General features: G+C 47.1%; 1 protein-coding gene across 2 annotated transcripts in view; it reads right to left on the bottom strand.

Moving 5' to 3' along the window:
• LOC111245994 (uncharacterized) overlaps nt 1-18,908 on the bottom strand; it is a 93,382-nt gene extending 74,474 nt beyond the window's left edge. For both annotated transcript variants that reach the window (XM_086979048.1, XM_086979049.1), the window contains exon 1: nt 13,701-18,908. In XM_086979048.1, coding sequence (XP_086835174.1) covers nt 14,938-18,375 — 3,438 coding nt within the window. In that variant the 5' untranslated portion in view covers nt 18,376-18,908 and the 3' untranslated portion in view covers nt 13,701-14,937. The remainder of the gene's footprint in view (nt 1-13,700) is intronic.
• Between the last annotated feature and the right edge of the window lie 1,906 nt (nt 18,909-20,814).

The raw sequence follows: 20,814 nt of genomic DNA, 5'->3' as shown, positions 1-20,814 counted from the left end.
TTGAAATCAGGATCCCGGCTAGTAGTCAGCTGCCACCCAGCCACAGCTTTGCTTGACTACCTGCCGACGTTCGAAATCCTTGTTGCGTCTTACACGAGTTGACCTTTTGCCACTCCCATTGGTGTTGCCGCTGCATGTAGCAGGTAGCTTTCCGCTGCCCGATCGCCGGCGCCGCTGACCAAGCAGCAGAGTATTAGTCGCATCGCATAGGTCGGATGGCGTTGGGGTAAAATTAGGGTGAAGGAGATCAGGTGTCCGGCAGGCTCCTACGAGCACTTTCTCCATCCTTAGAAACTGAAAACGCGCTGCTTACCCGCTATCGATAGCGTCTTTTGTCTGGAAGCTCGACGCCCGGACCCTCGGCTTACGGCTAAACTAGTCGCCGCTACACATCTACGAAACTATAGACTTAACCAGAAGTACAAGCCATAGTAGCAGCTGCCGTACCTACCGTCTCTGTTTACTGGCTGATCGCTTCGTCCAGTTTGTCGCTGAAACTATCGCCGAACGCTGCTTTCTGCCGGAGGTCGATGTCGACTTTGGCCCGTTCGTGGAGGACAATCATTCCCCAAGCTGAGGCCGCCAAGAATACCCGAGCATAATTTGCGATCGTTGCCACTCGAAGGCAAGTGGAGTAATGGCGCGATAAAGTTGTAGCCGATATCAAAGAAGCAGTTGCGGTCATTCCATTGCGATGACGCGCACTCACAGGCTCAGACCTCTACGTCGTTGCGGTATCGCATACAGAGCCTCACTTTTTTTCTTAAATTTTTTGTCCACTTTTTTTAGCTCTGTGCAGAACTTTACTCCGAAATAGGTAAGCATGTAAGAGTAATAGGGGCCAGTTGTCCACTGCTGCTACGGCTGCTGTTGTGGCAGTCGTCTACGTTGATAATGACACTATGAAAGCCGCCGAAACCGTTGCAACTACACGTAGTCCTGGTGCATGCTTTCTGCCATGTTCACAGGCCTGTGATGTGCGGTTTTAGTCCAAGTACTCGACCGTCTCAAGGCAACGGAATCTTAAAACTTCAAGGAACGGATGCTCTCTATAACAGCGGGTGCATGCCGAAGGGTAGCGAAAAAAGCTGTCGTCGGGTGCCAAAGGCCCACTAGTGGCAGGATTGTATCGCATCGAGATAATACTACTCCATGGGCGGCTCGTTAGCCTATTTCTGACAAACGGGGTCGAGCTTTCCACAAAGCAAGCGTAGGCCTTGAACGGGAAGATGGAATTAGTCGATACTTGCATTAACGGACACGAAGGTCTGGTAGGCTGCCTAAGAGTACGGGTTCCCTCGCATTTGATGTAGTAGGGAGTGGAGAAGAAATAAAAATCCAGATGTTTCTTCGTGATTTGATAGCTGTAGAGGAATGCGACAGTATCTAATGCCTAAGGCAGGCTATAAAATTTTGATCCTCTTCAATCTTTCATTCCCTTGATGTACTGATATAATACAAATTTCCCGCGCTAAAGCAAGGCGTAGCCTAGTGTTTTGGGTTGTTACATTTTCAGAAATGGCAAGGTAATTGCTATGAAAAAACATCGTTAACGTTCATAGTAGTAATGTCACGCGCTCTAATTGAGTGAGTTGCCTAAACTGAATGATTACATAATAAAGCAGTTGATGAGATTGTCACTATGACTCATTATTCAGCGCTGGTGCTTTTCGAAGCTAACTGGCGTACGATTTATACCGCACTGCACCACTCGAAGGAGCGCCAAAAGCCTTATGAAGAAGAAAAGTTCACTAATTGGCTGACTGGCCAGCGAATAGTATACTGTATTTGTCTAGGATATTAGAATTCGATTAGGTGCTTACAGGTTTTCGCACAAAAAGATATAGGTGAAGGTGAGGACCGTTTCTGAAAACTACCGGAAGGACATCCGTGATAGCAGGAAAAATTAGTCGTTAACTTTAACCACAAATTGTTCCTCACGATAGAATATAAACCACCAAAGACGCTCGAAAAGCCTCCATCGAGAGCGACCAAGCTGTCGATACGGTGAACCCAATCTTATCTCAGATCATACGCACAGCAGGTAAAAGCTAGTGTCTAGAAGTCAGTGTGACAGCGGAATTCAGGTCTCCTCTGTAAACAAGCCTAGTGCGCTAGTCGGACGCTAACCACGTTAGTGATAGGAGATCAGAGTAGGCTTTAGATAGTAGTAGTAGCGACAGCAGCTGCATGATGACGGCTAAAGATACGCGTTGAGAAGTATACGGCTTTTGTTGATTAGATTCACTCATGTCATGTCAAGCTCAATGGCTGTAGCACCTGCATTTCGGTTATGCAACAAAAGTAGGATCTCTACGATGCTGACCTTACGCCTATTACGACGGACGGCACAAGTGTCTATGCGAAGGTTAAGCTCTTGCCTCATAACTCCACGAATAACAATCAGGTCCAGAAAGTGCCGTAAGGTCATATGGGTTATACTAAAATCAAGCCAGATCACCGAATTCTGTTTAGCTCATATTCCAGTTGAGAGACTCCAGATGCATCGCCAAACAATGGTATCTTGTTTTCTATCTGGATAAAGGTAATCAAGTATTACAGTACATATCTGATAACTGTGATCGGTAACCACAAGGCTTGAAACCGGGCTTTCGGGATGCGTCCGAGCGATATGAACCAATCAAAATGTTAAGCTCAGTTCAGACTACTATTTGTCACTGTCGTCTGTACTTGCACTAACTTTACATCTGCGTAACAAATCAATTGTGCTACTGTTTTACATTAGAAAATTTTAAATATATCTCATGTTACGAATGTTGTAGTCCAACCAGGACCAAGTACCCAAAGAATACTAAAAAAAAATCTAAGATAAAAAAAATAAAAAATTAAAAAAAAATCTAAATAGTGATGGATGCTGTAAGGTAACGCTCGGTTGTTAACATTGTCGAAGTTGCCTAGCAAGAGCCACATATATACACAATATATATATACGCTGCTATTTTATATGATACACGAAGTCATACAAATAATGATAGTTAGTTTATTGACGTATACATACACTTGTTCAGAGTTTCGTATGTCTGTCGTAAACAATCAAATACATAGTAAGGTGACAAAGATTTACAATGATTGGTCGCTCAAATGAGGAAAGCAGCGTTTTAGCTCTGTATTGAGAACTTTTACTATAATAGCAGGCATTGTTTTGCCGTTTGTGTTCAACAGAGCATAAACACTGCCCACCCCGGGTATCATTTGAGATCTAGACATCATTTCCGTCTGCAAGGCAGTGACCGGCAGATGATTAAGTGTCGAAGCAATCAGGAACCCTGGCGAAACTAAACAGAATAAGTTCAGTCACAGGCACTACCGCACGGCGATGACACACCATTGAAGCCTATTGGAGCAGTTCGTGGCGGAAGCTGCCAGGTAGTTACTGAGTTCAACCACTGGGGCAGAACCGTATTCCCAGACGTCCAGAGCTTCCAATCCAGAGGCCTTTTGTTTGTTAGAACCTGCAGGATGCTCCTTTCACATAATCGCACGTTGCCGATCTGTACAGCACAACGAAGTCAAGTGCGCCCTAAATACTGCCACTACCCTCCGTTCCTTTGGTGAGCGAGCGAAAGCCTTTTCTGTCCTCCGTTGTCTCTTTCTGCTTAGCCCTTCAATGTCTGCGAGTATTATGCTTATTCAAGGGACTGTCTCTGGCGGTTTTTGCAAAAACGTTTCACGATAAAGGGCGGATCACGCTAATGGGGGCCGCTCGTTCATCTACTTAGCTGCTACCGTTGAAGGCAGGAATGACTTCAGACGCTCAGAGCTGAAAGCTCAGTTCAGTAGGTCGGCGATTCACCAGAGACGCGATCACGAACTACCTTTTGCCAAGTGACGTACGTCGGCCAACAAGCTAACGGTGCTATGGCAATCAAGCAGTACGAAAGATGGGCACTGCATTGCTTGGCTGTCTACAGATGTGCCACCAACTGGCTGATACGTGTAGCAAGATAGATAATCAATCAAGTGACAAGCAGCCCTGACCACCAACACGATAACTCCATGACAAAGCTCGTGATTGCAACCACGAAAATCGTAAACCCGACGATAACCAAGACGGTGGTAGAACGATGTCGATACTACGATAACAGTATATGAACGGTAGAACGATTAACGCGATCGAAGTCTTACAAGATAGGAAGCACACAACAAACTGAGTTGGTGGCTGTCTCCGACTTATCGACAGCAGCATCATCAGGACGGGAGCAGGACAGGAGTGAATGAATTTCCGTCTGTCACAGTTCACGACTTGGATCGACAGACCTTTGGCTTTTAGCAGTGTTATGTGGCGCATATGTGTATTTACCTTAGGTTGTACATTATGGAAAGCATATATAAAAATCTTGGTAGGTCACAGCGCTTTGCCTCGTATCACGGTTGTTTTAACTTTAGTACTCTTTCATTTCGTATCATACTTCTCTACCATGTTCCGAGTAAACAGCTGAAATATTCTGTACTGCAATATAATCCCCTTTTTTTTTTTATTATTTTTTTCATAACCCTCTTAACTTGTAATGAAAGTAGAAACACGATCAGATTTAGATAAATTAGTCAGAACCTCTGAAAACTTGGGGAAGTCACCGCAGTTTCAAGACCTGCCACATGAGAGAGCGTTGCTCAGAAACGAATCTAAAAGCCAACAGCAAAAATAGTCATTGTTATGTGTTAGCAATATCGATAGTTCCACACAAAATATCTATCAGGATTTGATTAATCAAAAGCATAAAGCTGAAATCGAATGTGCATTATCGAAACGTCGCTCCAATGTCAATGAAATCAATGTGGCTCAATTGAGATCTATTGTCATGTCTCTCAAAAATTTTGAGGAACTTCAACTTTCCTTACCTGCTGACGTGGCAAGGCCAAGCAATGCTGGATCAGCAGCTTGCTTTTTCTATCGCCTCTCAGAATCAAGAGGCGGAAGCATCACATAACGGCCGTCATCCGGCTGTGCCACAATTATCCTGATTTCTACGGGCCTTACCTTTACAATGACTCGAATTATTCACTAGAGAGGTGCGTGTATAGTACCAGCTACCAGTCATCTAATAGTATCAAACAAGTAACTGGCACTTCCGATCAAAGCGTGTTGCAATGGCTTCCTAGTTTAGCAAGACCTGGCTAGCGTAATACTGTTTCAAATGAAGCAAATGTCTGATCGTAACTGATGTCGAATTGTCGGGAAAGCCGCTTAAAGGCGACTGCCAGCGTTGTTTTAAGCTGTCGAACGAGTTCGCAGACAAATTGGCAATAAAAAATATAAAGGTGTTTCTAGCATAACTGAAATAATGTCAAAACAAACAAAAATTTCTTTTTTTTGTTTATATATATATTAGGTTAAGTTTCTGAATACGGCTGGAGCAGCAGTGAGATACGGTGTCACACATTACTGACTATAACGATGGTCGGTCCGTCCGTCCGTCCGTCCCGACGGACGACGGAAGGCCAAAGGCTAAAAGCCGCTTACTAAGAGATTAATGACGGGGGTCGCTTAGGTAGTTAGCGGTGCGTCGAAAAGCAGAAAAACGCAAGTCACAATGTGTCGAGGCCGCGCCTGACGTTGACATCAATAGAAGCTGGCCACCATTTACGGTGCAATGCCCGAAACCGCAATGGCTATTGCAGCGCTTTTCAGGAACGCTAAAATAGCCGAATTAAAAAGAAAAAATGAGCAATTACTTTGTCTCCGGTCGACTGCTTCGGTTGAGCGGCTCAAAGAAGAAGTTGTGCCGATAGAGCGGCTTTACACCCGCAACGGTTGGTGAGCCACGCACAAGAGAACTTCGTGAGGCGTGGCTCTAGATGAAAGCGGTTATGGACCGATGGCGTGGAGGATAATTAGGATGATGGTGTCATGCCTTCCTGACACACAGTCGAAGGCGGTAGCACCCAAGCATGGTGGCGGACATTTTACGCGAGATTTCCGACACGTCCCGTCACTCTCTTTTAGGCTTTTTGACCTCTCTTCCTAAGTCGCAGCTAGAGCATGTGGTTCCGCAGAAAAATTGTATTCACCCGCAAGGCTTACAGGAAAGAGATATATACATATCTGTATTTCCTTCCTGTAAGAGATAAACAGATAGCGTGGCAATGGTCCGTAATACTAGCGGTAGCAGTAAATTGGCCACTACGTCATCCTGCCTGTCTGGCTCTAACCGTGAGGTTCGTTCGAGCGAAACCTGCGTCTGTCTGTCTCCACGTGCCTCTCGATGTGTACGTGTGTGGTCCTTGTTGCGTATACAGGATTGCCAGACTTCGTTGCAAAACGAGCAAAGGTAGGTAGAAGGCGATCTTGATGCTGGGTAAAACGTAGCTAAAGGATATAGACCTAAAAGCTCCCAGCAGTTGCTGCAGGGGCTGGACTGTTTTCTAGAGGAGCTGTTGACCTGACCTTGATTAGCCTTTTTTTGCTATCGCTTCCCACTAATCTGTTCTAAGCTTTGTACCGTACAGTTGGTTAGGCTAGCTACCAGCACCGAAAATATAAGGTCTAAGCTTTGGTTAGCTTATAGTTGGCTACTATCCGTCTGGTTTAAACTTCAGTACTAGTTGCTACGCCAAACAATTTCATTACTGGCGAACCTTTTAGGCTTGAACTAACACACACGAAGAAGGAAAACATGTTCACCAAAAAAACACTGCTAGCGCCGAGTAACATTTGCTAGCGGGTTGGATGTCCAGGCTGACCCAAGAACGTCCAGCAGGCATCGCGTGTTCGCCCTGCCGCTGCTACCGCTACTGCTGATAAGACAGCAGCAGCGCTTGTAGGCATACATTCTTTACATCAGTAACACGACTTGCCATCCCGCCTGTTCACCTATTCTAGACCTGCGCTGGGCTGTACATCTTAAGAGTAGGCGCTATGACGATTGAGTTACTTGTAACAGAATCTTGGTCCGCACCATTGTGGTAGGATAATCTTTGTGATGATGTGATTCGTGTGCGAAAAAGCAACGACTAACCTATATTGGGGAAGGCCTACAGATTCTGGTAGCCTGCTGCGAAAGGCCCCCTTGTCGTCCATCGCATCTGACCAAGAATATCGTGGCTTCACCTTGGTTTACCTCGTAACATTGCCGGAGGTGGAGACCACAAATGCAGGACGGTCGTGCTACTCATTGTTGCTACCAGTTATCGCCACCTCGTTCTCCGAAGTATCGGAAAACCTGCAAGCCATCATGGGTAGTCGACCCCGATGCTGACTCCAGTGGAGTTTGGAACTCAATCGCTGCCTCAGCCCACCAAAACGATTTACCTATTCATATTGCGATTAGTAAGAAGTGTAGTTTTTTCGGTCAGGCCGTCATTATTAGTAGTCTACTCCTTCGCGGGTAGTGAAAGCACGAATCAAATACCGTTCGTTGCAACCGACCGTTGACAACCTACCGCGGAAAAACAGTCCCATAGCATCATACGGTCGAAGGATTTGTTTACGAATTCCAGTGAATAACCCAATAACTTGGACATTAGCCTGTTATGTGTCTGTTGCTGCCGTTCATCTCGACGCATTCACCCGCCGCTCGCACGCGCTCTGAAGTACTATGTCATATACCTGATTATAGTTTGAAAGCACGAAGACATGCTACGGCTGGACCAAATTGGACAACTGAGTACGATCTATGAAGGGCGCAAGGACTGTGGATATCAAGAGGTATCGAATGCTACAGTGGCTTGAAAACTAAGAATAAGCTCCAGCAAAAAAAAAAAAGACTATCGTGTTGCAGTCTATTTCACTCGAAAATCAAATCGCATATAATGCGGTTCGTATCCTGCTGAAAAACATTGCACCAGAGCTGTGGACCGCACCAATGTTTACTTTTCCGACGCCCGTGTTATTTACATGGCAAAAAATATCAGTATCACATTGTACGTAAAGAGCGCTCCCTTTCAGCAGATTGCCATTACTGTATGTAGAAATACTGCATGTTAAACAGAGACGATCATTTGTCGAAGCCCGAACGATCGCACTAGGAGAAACAAACATATATAAGCATCTGTACGTTAGGTGTTTTTTTTTCGAAATTTAATCCGTGATCAGCTATTTTGTCGCAGCCCCTATAGTTCATAACGCACAGAATGCTTTGGTCTGTATCGTGTTGACCTAAATCGCATCTATTTACTACGTAATATTACCGCGAGCCAATTTAGCGGAAGTAGGTTAGCCGCGTCATCCGGCATAAGGCAAAGCTAAACAAATAAGGCAGGGTACTAACAACCACCACCGTGTGTCGTCGAACCGCCTTGGCTCAACACCTCAGGCGCTGGGGAAAGAGATCGACGCCATCCGTATTCCGTCCTTGGTGTTCATTCCGTCCACCATAAACTCTCATTCCCCGCACCTCAACGAACTGAGTCGCAGGCAAAATCGGCTAATTTTTAGTGGAGTTCCCTCATCTCATACGGTACGTCCTTCGCCTTTGCCTAGGAGTATTAGTTTTCTCAGGCCATCGCTGCCGCGGTCACGAAATAGGGTTATTGCAACTCCGGTTTAGTCTGCCCGCGGGTTCTCCTGGCCCGTCGTCAGATAGGTGCAGACAGCAGCAAGCTAATCTAAGGCCTAAAGGTTTGTTCAATGATTGCGGTGTCCAGGCGGGGTCCAGCTATAGTGAGTGGTGGAACTCTAAGAAAATGTGGGGCTGGCTGCCAGCAGTTTACGTCCAACCAATGAACAACTAATAGGCAATTCTTGTTTCGTCGGGGAAGAAGGCGGGGGCCGCCTCCATCTCAGCTAGCGGCTGTTGACAGCTACCGGCATCTGACGTAGCGATAACTGTAACAACCGAAAATTGTATCGAACGTGACGGAACGACCATCGCCAACATCCGCAGAATTAAAAGAAGTCTATTATTATTATTATTATTATTATTAGAATTATTAGAAGAAGGGTAAAAGCTTGGAAGCCATTTGTGACGTAGATAACAGTACAATCATTCCAAAGCAATCAAAGATAATCGTACAACGGCGAGCGGCTACGAGGTTTCAGGTACATTGAATGCATGGACGTTATCAGGCACAAAAGCGTGTAACAAAATTACTTCATATATCTATCTGATTTCCTTTCACCTAATTACTATTTTCACATAAATTATATCATTCCTACGCCATCAAGCTGTAAGTTTAACATTAATGCTAGATTTCGTTAGTTGTTCGTTAGCAGGCTTAGCTTTTTGATATTAATTCAATGGATACACCTACACTTAAGCTCGTACTATATGGACAACATTTAGGCAAAGTTCTTTCATTGCTAATTTCCGCTTTTTTTTTTTACCAAAAAAAAGTATCCCCTTATGTACACTGCGGAACACACTGTTCAGATCCTCAAAAACTATGAAAGCGCAATGTTTTAGGCACAGGAACTTCTTTTACTGAAACTATTGTAGCAGTTATTGTGGAAAAGGAAAGCAGCATAACAACATTCAAAACCACGTCTGAGTGGACTATATCGCGTGTCAGGTGACTGGGGCCGCCTATAAATCTGTTCTGGCAAAAATTTCGCGGCTTCGCGACAAACGGCAGACAGCCAAGAAAGAAGTCCACGGTGCTGTGAACAGAAAACTCTAAGAAGTCTCTAAGAGTTTTCGTGTGCCTAGATATCGAACACCTCGTCTTCTTCAGCTCTCGTTGGTGAATTTTTCGTTGATCGCCCAAAAGAAGTCGTGCGCTTGTCTGGTCTTTCCCCAAATACCGAAAGCCCCCACCAGTTTACCGCCCATCCAGCTTACCTTGCGATTACTACTATGGCTTTTTTCTCCTATTCCACGACAAGGCCACAGCTATCAGCTCATGGCACATGACTTGCGCACGTTTCCGTGTCGGTACGGATACGAGGAACAAAGCCTTGGCGCGATACTTGCAACGGGGTACCAAGCCTCTTTGCAAGTGTGGAACCTTCGTGAGGCGGAGCCTGGATCCGCCGTCGCAGCTATACGGAAGCCCGTCGAACATGGTAGCCGGTAGCAAGTACCAAGGCCGCGAAGAAGAAGCAACAGCGGCGGGAGCAGAAAAAGAAAGATTCATTAATTATTCCTCAAACCCAAATTGAAAAAGGGAGTCATAAAAAGCAGAGGCCATGAGGCCTACAGTTTGCTTTACTATTTACACGCAGGTAAACCAAAGTGCAGAAAGCGACACACTACTGCTACTGCTGCTGTTGCCCTCGGTAGAGCTCGCGGAAGCACTCAGATGTCGGGCAATAGCCCAGGTTAGCTGTTTAGGTCGCAGTAATCCGAAACTGGGCAACACAAATCCAAAGGCTGAAGTCGGATTGGCAAACTGAAGCAGGCCCCTGACTGAACAAATGAAATGTTAGAGACTTATTCGCTTCTTGCTTGTCAGGGCCTCCAAGGCTCCAAGAGTTGTAGTCACGTATATTTCCTCAGTTCGTTGTCGTGTTTACGTTAGGAAAGCACGAGCACTTCAGGCGTTCGCGACTGCTCAGATGACTATTGTAGTGATATAATGGTGACTGTAGCAATAACATCTCTCATTTGTTCGAAGTTAATAACATTAACTGAACAAAAGGCGCACGTAAAACGTACAGTAAACACTGAAGTGAGCAATCACACGTAAAAGTAAAGAATGGCTGACCCTTACCCCCTCCGGTTACTGCAAGTAATTGTGGCGGCTTGTGAGGCACGTATTTCGCCTCTTCTTCTTTTCCTTCACGCCCTCCCCGGCAGCTGCCATGACGGTTGCTATCCATACGAAATGCACGAGCAGCGTTCATCAGAATTCACAGCGACGTTTGTAGAGAATAAACAGAATTCGCGTCAAACATCAACAACGATGGTGGCAGCAATGTGAGGAAGGTATAGGAGGGACACACCAATCTCTTGCCCGGTTTACACACACGTTAACTGAAGAGCCGGCGAGCTTGTCTGTGACTCACAGGAACTACAAAGCACGGTTATCTAGTACCACGACTAGCAATACTACTAATGATTTATATTACTGCTAGAGTTGCCTCTTATAGGGGAGAAAAAGAAGAAGATAGATAAGGGTAGAAAGCTTAGGCGATTGTGTAGATGTTTTGTGCTTGGCAGAAGCGCGAATCAAAGTGAAGAGTGCGAAAAGAGGCCAAAGGTAAGCGGGGACGGAAACGCATGCAGGACAACGACTTTCGACAGCGCTGCATTCTGCTGCTGGGAGATATTTAATATTTAGATAAACTATTTGTTCCAATGGTCGAATGATTGATGTGTGTCACTAATTCGGGCGATTTACAGTGTGGTACACTTTTGGAGCACAGGCGATAATAAACAATTTATTGGTCATTAGTGCCGGTGTTAAACGATATGCGTATAACCTTGTTGCTTGGTAAACAAAGAAATTAGGTGATTACAGTAACATTACAAAAACAATTACGTTTTGTTCGCGGCGCCTAAGTACTTTTTACAAACAAATTATACTAGTAAAAGGAAGCGGTTTGTCTACCGCTCAAAAACGGGAAGCGATGCGAAGATGTTACCCTAATAGCATATGAATAACGTGCGAGATTTTCAGGATACTTGTCAGTAAGTTCAGAAGGTACTGCTGATTAGCAGTTCGTAAGATACGAGCGCTTAAACACACTTTAAAAACGATAGTAGCAAACCATCGAATTTGAATCGTCATTGCCAAACGATATGCAGCTTTCACTTTTGCCAACGAATTCTCTCACTGACCACCTCAATCGCTGCAGGATCAGCACCAGGTAAGCTTATCATGGTTTGCGCTAAATATCGTATCAATATCGTCGTCTCTCGGTATATTATTTCGCCATTCAACGTATATGATCCTTATTAACAAGCGCTTTTTACTTTCTGTGCGTATCGTAGCCAACGTTAACAGCCAGCCAGCCAGCCAGCCAGCCAGCCAGCCTGTTGCAGCCTTCAACAACAATGTGCCCCTTTTGGCTTTCTCCCTTCAGTCGCCGTTGAGGTCTGGAAATACGTGCATGTCAGCAGCGATGCAACTCAGCTACAGACCTTTGTTAGTCGGTATAACGTCGAAGCCTGCAAAAAATTTTTGTTACCCATTTCACTGCGAATAGACTCTGCCTTACTTCATCATTCTTTACTCGCGCTTTTCTTTTTCGCATTGTTTAGGCATCTACAATTTTTCTTTGGCCCGACTCGACTTTTCACGAGATCGCTTCTTGTATTAGGCCATGTTCTGTTGTTCCTTAGCTATAGCTAACCGCGACAAGCTATTGTTCTGTCGTTTGTTTCGACGCCAAGCGCAATCGAAAGGCGGATAATAAAAAAAACGGAGAGCAATTTGGGAATGGCTGTTCGGTTGTTATCGTTTATATATATATATATAGCCCCTCTCTTGTTCATTCCTTCCTTTTCACCTAGTTCCGTGTTTTCTCTCAATCAGTCTCACTCGGCAAGCGGCATAAATCGCGCTGCGTCTGTCTGTCGTGATCCAGTCGTCAAACCACAGCTCATTGGTCTCGATGCAGCGGTGAGCTAAGGCTTCCGCAATGAGAGCACTACTTGGCAAAGTAATCGATTGGCTGGCACTTTTAGTTGCGGGCTACTACCATCGAACCCCAAACGAATAAGATCATGAGAGAAAGAGATTTAGAGGCTAGTTGGAGGTCAAGGGACAAAAAAAGCGGGAACTTAACTTCACTGTTTTTCTACTTCTGCCTGTTCTTTGTTCTTTTTTTTGCTTGTTTTCGATTTCTGCAACGCGGTTCCACCTTTGTGCAGACTAAACGAAGCTGGAAGATGTAAGCATAGGTGACGGCCGGGAACTTGATGAGATTGGAAAATATAAGCGGAAAAACATGTCGCTTCTTAAAATCGAACTACTTGCTTGTAGTGTGCGCCATAACAAGTAGGGAAAACAAAGGGACGACAAATTTATGTTTAAAGTATTTAAAGAAAGGTCAAATGGGGACGACTTCGTGGTGTCAGCGAATGGGTGCGAGGACAAATCGTCGATCAGTAGTTTGCGACCATAATGGAAACCACCAAAATTTCAAAAAGGTCAACTACCTTGTTTATTGAATGAGACGACAGTTGGTAAGCCAGCTGAATCGATTGAAAGGTCAACCTAACTGAAGTTATACGAAGGAAATGTTTTTACACTCCAAAGAAGAGACAGGTTTTTTAGGTTTCGTCTACTTTACTTTGGGTAATTATAATAAAGCTAAGGTGGAACGTTCCTATGTGCGCCTCTTGCAAACTATACGCTTCCTTTTATTGAAGCCATGCATTAGGAGCCATCATACAAGCTAGATACCTCTGTTTAATTCGATAGCACTCACTTTCGACTGAAATGCATTCCCAAGACCAAATTAATCTGCAGACAATGTATGCTAGCACAAATTGCGTCTACTTCATATGTATAGACAGAAACTAATGAAAACGACAACGTTAGTTGTATGCGTTTTCTAGATTTTACTCTGTTTTGCCCCATTGCTTCTTTTTAGGCGATCATGAATCGACGACGAAATTTGCCATGGTCCTCAAACGTCTTGCCCCAGCCTTACGTTACGTGTTGCTGTGTTCGTCATTTTTCCTCTTGTAATTCCACTGATACCCAACTTTGTGGCTGCATGTACTCCGTCGGGGCGTATTTAGCAGGCACCGTAATCCAAATCCATCAAATGTCATAATCCGAATGGCACATTTACCATTACCAGTACTCGAAACTCAGTAGCTATCTGAATGTATGGGTCGTATAACACTCACCTTTACCGAAAGAGCCTCTGGTATGCGTGCGTGCCATCATAGGTCACATGCATTTGTATGGAGCCTAATTCCCTTTGTAGTAAATGTTATTACTTTCCTTGTACAAAAAAGCTGTTATTGTTATTAAATTTCATCATCGTCGAATAGCGGAATAATTTTGGTAGATAAAATGACTCAGTTTAATAACACACATTTTTCACATCGCGTCATTGTTAATTAGATACCAAAATCTTGTTAGTATTCATGGCATCGTTCGCAACTATCGTACTGTGCACGCAATCCATTGAGTCGTCATAAGTAGGCTGATCTAACGCTGATGCAGATCTAAGCTGGGGCGTCATTGGGACTGACCCACCGGAATTCGCCGGAGAGCTGCGAAAGGCACTGCTCTGTTATTGTTGTTGTGAACGTAACGATCGTTGATAATAACACCTGCTGCCGACACGGCGCACTTTCACGTTAAGGAAATAAACCGTAGCTCACACAGTATCGTCAAGCAAACACATACTCATTGTAGACGCTGTAATAGAAGTAGCCATATTTGATTCTATTACATACTATTACTACGACTGTTGTATAATTGCTATTACCATACCCCAAGCATCATTTATTATTGGGTGATTGGCACTCACACTGGAACAGGAAGCCACAAATGGTTGAAGATTGTGTACAGTTGTGAACTGAGATGTGCGCTTGGTTGACTTGGGTTGGGCTGTTCGTACATGCACTTGCTAAAAAAACCAGCTTATTTAGACAACACGAACCGACCACAGACTCTTGTTACGATAGCGTTTAGGTACGTTTTGGGTACGTTCAGTTGCGTTTTACCGTGCCGTCTGAGTCGATCCGGCGACATTCGACATTCGCCCTGTACACGCATTTTTGCCGTACAAAAACTGTTGTTTGTACACTTTCTGTACACTGTACATAGTGGCGCATAATGGTGTACGCGCGTCGAGAATATTTGTCGTCGGAAGCTCGATCACGTAATTACACGGTAGCATAACGTTGCCCTGCTATATCTCATAAGTTCAGTTTCCGTGTGTTGCGTCCGCTTGACGCAGCACATCTGATCTGCCGCATGACGGCAGCAGAAACAATGATGGACTCTGCTGTGGAGTTTTTATAGAACTAATCTTTTCTCGGCGGCCCACCGATGCAGGTTACAATTGTCGAGATGCTGTCCAATGCTTTGGCGACGTTCGAACCGGGTTCAACCGGCGGGCCGGGCGAAGACTCAGCTGGGCACGTTGTGTAGCGCATGGCCGCTGCTGTTTCTAGTCGAGCTTGTGCTGTTACTCGAGCTGTTATTGTCGTTGGTGGTGTTAGCAGACGTATTGATACCGCTTCCACTGCTATTGTTGTTCGTGCTACCTGAAGATGGATGCCCAACGGCCGTCGAAGACATTGACTGGCTCGCTCCTACTGAGCTGGCTGTCATTGAGCTCGCCGCATTCGGGCTTATTCCGTCGATTGTTTCAGTTCGCATAGCGGTCAACGATGCGCACATCAGGGGCGAGACGGATCGTCCCCCGCCGCCAACGGCTGCACTGACACCTACTCCGCTACTTGGTGCCACTGCAAACACCGGCGAACTCTCTTCCAGCAAGTTCGACATGCAGGAGTTTGTTTGACTGTTAGCTTGGTTGTTTGAGAACAATTGATTGATCTGGTTGGGTTCGTTGATCGTTTGATGGGATGGGGCAGTAGCCGATGGCAGCTTGCCATTAAGGGTCCGAGAGCTTTCGGTGGCAGCTTGGCGTAACAGGGGAAAACGTCCGTCGAAAGATGATGTAGACGACGAATTGTTGCTCTGCAGTTGCGTCAGTGGCTGACTGATTTGTTGGAGTGGATGCTGAAGAGGATGTGATATCTGTTCCTGTTGTTCAGGTATTCCAGGCGTTAATGTAGGCGTCAATACGCCAGTCGATGTCGTTACGTCGCCGAGCTCTGTGGACCCACTTACTGAAGACCGCAATACTTCACTGGGCTTGCTTTGATAGCTGCTGGCACCTCCGCTGTGTCCACCACAAGGTGCACCCAGTCCGATGGCAGCTATTGGTAACAGGGGAACTCCGCGGCTCCCGACCGGGATTCCTCCTCCGAGACTTCCTGGCGTCGAATCGGCCGTCGCTGGAGAGTCATCATCTGCCAGCAACGGGGTTACTTCTTGCGAGTCCTCAGTGCTCGTGGCTTTGCTGCTGCCCACCTTATTTACCGAGCTATTAAACGAAGTCCGTTTAATACCTCCCTTAGAAAAATCCCGTAACACGATGACGTCAGCAGTGTTATTGCTTGCGGCCAGGTCGTTGTCACTGGTTGATATCGACGACAGTCCATCACTTTCCATCGAGGCGAACAACTTGGAGGACAGCTGCATCCGCAGTGAAACCGGCAATCGGCTGAGGTACATGTCGAGATGGAGGCCCGAGGACGCGGAGGCCGATCGACTCATGTAGAATGACTTAGACGACGAAGGCGTGTCACAGCCGTCCGGGTCAAGTATTTGCAGATCCGTGGGCGAAGGTATAAACGTCGCCTCGTACTGGGGACTAAGAAGAAAATTCGTGCAAGTCGAAGATGTTGAGAGCGACGGAGCGGGGCGCATCTTGAATGGGGGAGTAGCCCCTGTTCGCATGTGCAACGGAGCGAAGCTTAAAGAACTCGGTGGAGCGCCGCTGTAATTGCTGCTGCTGTTGCTGCTACTATACGGCGAAGCCTGACCTGCGACATGCGAGCTCCGGCCGGCGCCTCCCGACGACAGCCCGGGGAGATGTGTATTGTAGCTGTGGTAACCGCCGCCGTAATGGCGATATTGTTGATGCCCTAATGATGGATGATTGACGCTTGGTGTACTCCCAGCTCCGCTGGCGCTCACAGCGTTATAGCTGTTGTGCGGGCTGGCCGACTGGGGTAGACCGCTGCCGATTGCGCCACCTATGCCACCGGCACCCACGTTACCGCTGATCGAGCAGGTCCACACTCCCGAGGAGCCGAGGATCGGGGGTAGCGACAGATTTGACGCCGGAGTGGAACAGCCTGATCCGGAGCCCGTGTCGCCGAGCACCGCGGCCGACTGTGCCGAGTCCGCGAGATATCGTTCCGGATAGTCGGGATAGGCGCGGTAGTCCGGATGTACCGGGTCTGGGTATTCCGCAAACGCACCATCGGATTCAGCCGCCAAACTGGCCAGCTGCGGCGAAGGGCCTGAACGGCCGGCCGCGGTCGAGGCAGGTTTACTGGCCATACTGCTGCTGCTGTTCATTGTTACGCTGCTGCTTCTTTTGTTAGTAGAATAATTAGAATTATAATTATTATTAGTCGACTTGTCGGTGCTCACGCCGGCGCGGTGAGTTTCCGATGATCTTACAGGCACTATGGTAGTCTTGGACCCTGCCACCACTGACGACTTTCGCCTGCCATCTCCTGCCACACCGGAATTCGAATTTCTACTGTGTTGTTGCAATAGTAGATTTTGCTGCTGCTGGTGAAGATTACTGCTACTATTCGAAGTACACCTGTTACTATTACTAGGGTAACTGTTGCTAGGATAATTACTATTACTTTTTTTGCGGTCGTCATTATGGCTATCCACGTTGTGGCTATGTATTCCCGTTAGGATTGTTGTTGTTTTTGCCGTAATTGCAGTACTACTGTTCAAACTGAACGCCGACACCATTGAACTAATGGCAGGTAACACAGTTGTTGGCGATGAATTACTGCTTGAATTTGTCGCATTAGTAATGGGCATGATAGTGGTAGTACTATTATGAATATTCGTAGTTATTAGTTGATTCATGTTATTAGAATGACAATGCGGGTTGCTTGCAGCATTGACGCCACTAATTGGAGGCGAGGACCAAGGATCCTTGGCTCCATGGGCCGCTGCAGTTACTGTGGCCGCTACTAAATCATTGGTCTCATTATTATCAGCTATCGCCTGTCTTATCGTCGTCGCACTGATGCTGCCGTTACTGTTGCTACGTAATGTGGCGGGGGCGGCGTTGCTACCCCCAGCGACGGTGGGGGCGGCGTCCGGCGTTTGACCAGCGGCCGCCTGTGCGTCGACGGGCGGTTTCGGTTTACGCCTACCCTTGGGCGGCAGTGGTAGTATCGGAACTAATGCCTCTCCAATAGACGGTCTCTTTTCGTCCACAGGAACTACCCTGTGGTGGTGGTCTTTCACTCCGAAGGTTAGAACACACGCGGCCACAATACAGATGCCGCCCAGGCCCATGATTGCAGGCCCAGCGAATGACAAGTTGTGCAGATGGTACTCCATCGAACGATTGACCGTGGTGCTTGTCTCATTGTTAACGTTGTCAATCACGATGACAGTGGTCGACAGTTGCTCGGCAAGGAAACCCACTACACACATAGCCGTCCCAATGGCGATTAAAAGCACTCCCGGCGTGAGAGCCTTGGCGAACTTCCACACGCAGCCGAGTGACACGTATGCGGGAATTAGACTATGTTGCTTATCCTCGTCGTCCTGTGCCTTGTTGGCATTGCTGTCCTTGTGAGGCGATGAGCCGATGGCGGCGCCAGTCACAGAAGTAGGCAAGGGTCCGAGGTTCACATGGGATGGCGCCCGAGGTCTGCCCGGCACAGCGAGGGGCCCTGGCGCCCTATTCTGTTGGCGTAACTGGCGGCCGATGACAGCCGCGCTATTCATTCCGGAAAGGAAATCCCAGCAACGAGTGGCTCGTTGGCGAGGTCGGGGCGCGTCTTGGGCGCGTTTGGCGCCCGAAGCGGCCTGGCTCAGCCGCAGGCACCCCGACTGCCCGCCGTCATCGACCCCGTAGCTCCTTCGTCCCCCCTTCCTGACTAGTACTAGTTAGTAAAAGTAGTAGTTAGGACTAGTGCTTGAAGTTGTTTGTAGTAGTTAACCTGTTGTTGCTTTCGTTGTTGTTTCGGTGGTTGCTATTGTTGTTGATTCTAGTTGTAGTATCGATAGGTCGTTGTTTACTTACTTCTTCTTCTTCTTTTTGTAGTTGTAGAAGTTGTTCTTCTTGGTTTGTTGATGTTGCTAATTTTCTTGTTGGTGTTGATGTTGTTTATTTTTAATTTTAGGTGCACCTAGCTTGCTACGGCCTGAGGCTGATGTACTTCCTACCGGCCTGAAGCCAACTAACTAGGTTACACTGCTCGGCCTAGGCTGGGGCCTGCTCTAGCCAGCCGTTCGCCTAGGCGAGCTCGACGCAACGCTCTGCGGCAGGCGGTCGCATTGCAACCCGAAAGCCCCTGTTAGCGACGCCACGCCGGCGCTCTCTCCCCCTCGGCCTCGCCCGTTTGCCCTCGCCCAATGTCCCCAAAAGTCTCCTGAAAAGCCCCCAAATGAAATCCCACGCTTTCCCCCAATGAAGGCTCTAGCTTTACTTACCCACCTAAACGTCCTTTCTCTACAGAAGTCCCACAGCCAATGCTGGTGCTATTCACAAGGCCCTGCTTCTAAGAGGTCTGGCCGCCCCACAATAGTGGTAATGGTAGCGGCGGTGGTGGTTTATCACCTCTCCCTCATTTCCCGTGCTTTTTCCCTTCCCTCCTTGCGAACCCAGGGCGAAGAGCCCTGGCAGGGCTTGCCAGGCAGGGTGAAGGCAGCTTGCCTGCCTTGTGAGCAGCGTCGAATCGACCGAGCCACCAAACCCTGCTGCTGTGTTAGAGATGGTCGCCGACTAGAACCACTCGGCCGAAGGCGGGGGCGCATGCGTACCGACAATCCCCTATCGCACTATCACTCTGGTGTGTGCTGTTGGTGGCTCCAGGCCATTCCTTTCCCACTTCTGGATCACGTATTGCCCCACTCCCCGCCCCGTATATAGACATCAGAGCACCCATGCCGTCAGCCAGAAGACTCCCCATAACCCCGATATTCCAGCTGCCTGCTGCCGATCTACCCAGCTGCTGGCTTTACTAGTTGTGCAAGCAGCGGTACCAGCATCGGCAGAAGCCCTCAGGGAACCCCATACACCGGAGGTGATGATGGCAATGGCGGTGGGTGCAGGGGCAACTACAGCATTATCATCAGTAGCATCAACGGCGCAGCATTGGTAGCAGCGGCCACAATAAAAAAAGTAGTACCTCCTATTTTTCAAATAATGTCACAAGGCGTTATGAGAGTTGTCGGGGGACTTCCAGCAGTGAGAAGGCACGGGCGGGTAGCAATGGCTGTCACTCGTTGGTCGCTCGCATTCTTCTATCTGCCGGAAGCCCAACTTGAGTCGAAGTCAGCAATCAATTGAGCACGCAGCCGATGCAGCGGACCAGTAGGACACGCATCCGTGCATCGGTAGAGGAAGTTATCCTGCAGGGCTTGCTAAAAGAGGCCCACGCGAGCCATTTGTCATTGTCGTCTCGGTTAAGTCCTCCGCTCCAAAGAACCAGTAGACAAAGCAAGTTTCATGCGTCAGCTAAACTGGTCGGCAGTCGCCGCATGGGTAACGCATCCTGATCCGGGTACCTGTCGACCCTCTTCGCTGCTAGTGACACGTTTTCTTGCATAGAGTTGCATGACCTCGATAATGAGAGAAAAAAATAAAGGAGCTCATATAATTATCCTTTGTTCGAGTGTTTGAATAATATACGGTTGTAACACATGCGAAATTTTGAAATGTTACTAGTAACAACGACTCGACTCGGAAGGACTTCCTGTTCTTGGGATTAGCCGATTATGGAATATAATCGAAATGGTCCCTTTCCATTTTCCAGAAAGCGAGAAAGGCTTCGAGTGTAACAATCATATGCCGCACTCACTATCTGCGGAACAACCAACCAGGTGGACTACGTTGCTTTCGGCGCAGTCAGCTACAAGGAGTTGCCAATGATATGATTTTGTTTGAATTGCAGGTTTTTTATAATGTGAGGGTGACGTAAACTATCCTCTGTACCTCCGGTCTCGTAACCTTGTCCGGTTCAAACTGTAGAACCTGTTATCACACGTCGATGATTCGAGGGCCATGAGCATCTAGGATGACGTAACATCTGAAATCTGAAGTACGAAGAAAATTCGAATCGATATAATGTAAAAGTGCCTAAAAAATTGTATTGTTAATTTTTCGTACAGATAAATCAAACACCTTATTAACATTTCGTATAACAGTTGCTGGTGGCATCG

The sequence above is a fragment of the Varroa destructor genome, unplaced genomic scaffold (assembly GCF_002443255.2).
Source record: "Varroa destructor unplaced genomic scaffold, Vdes_3.0 BEIS01000002.1, whole genome shotgun sequence".
Taxonomy (NCBI): Eukaryota; Metazoa; Arthropoda; class Arachnida; order Mesostigmata; family Varroidae; genus Varroa; species Varroa destructor.
The sequence above is the reverse complement of the archived record's forward strand: the minus strand, read 5'-3'. Positions and strand labels throughout refer to the sequence as shown.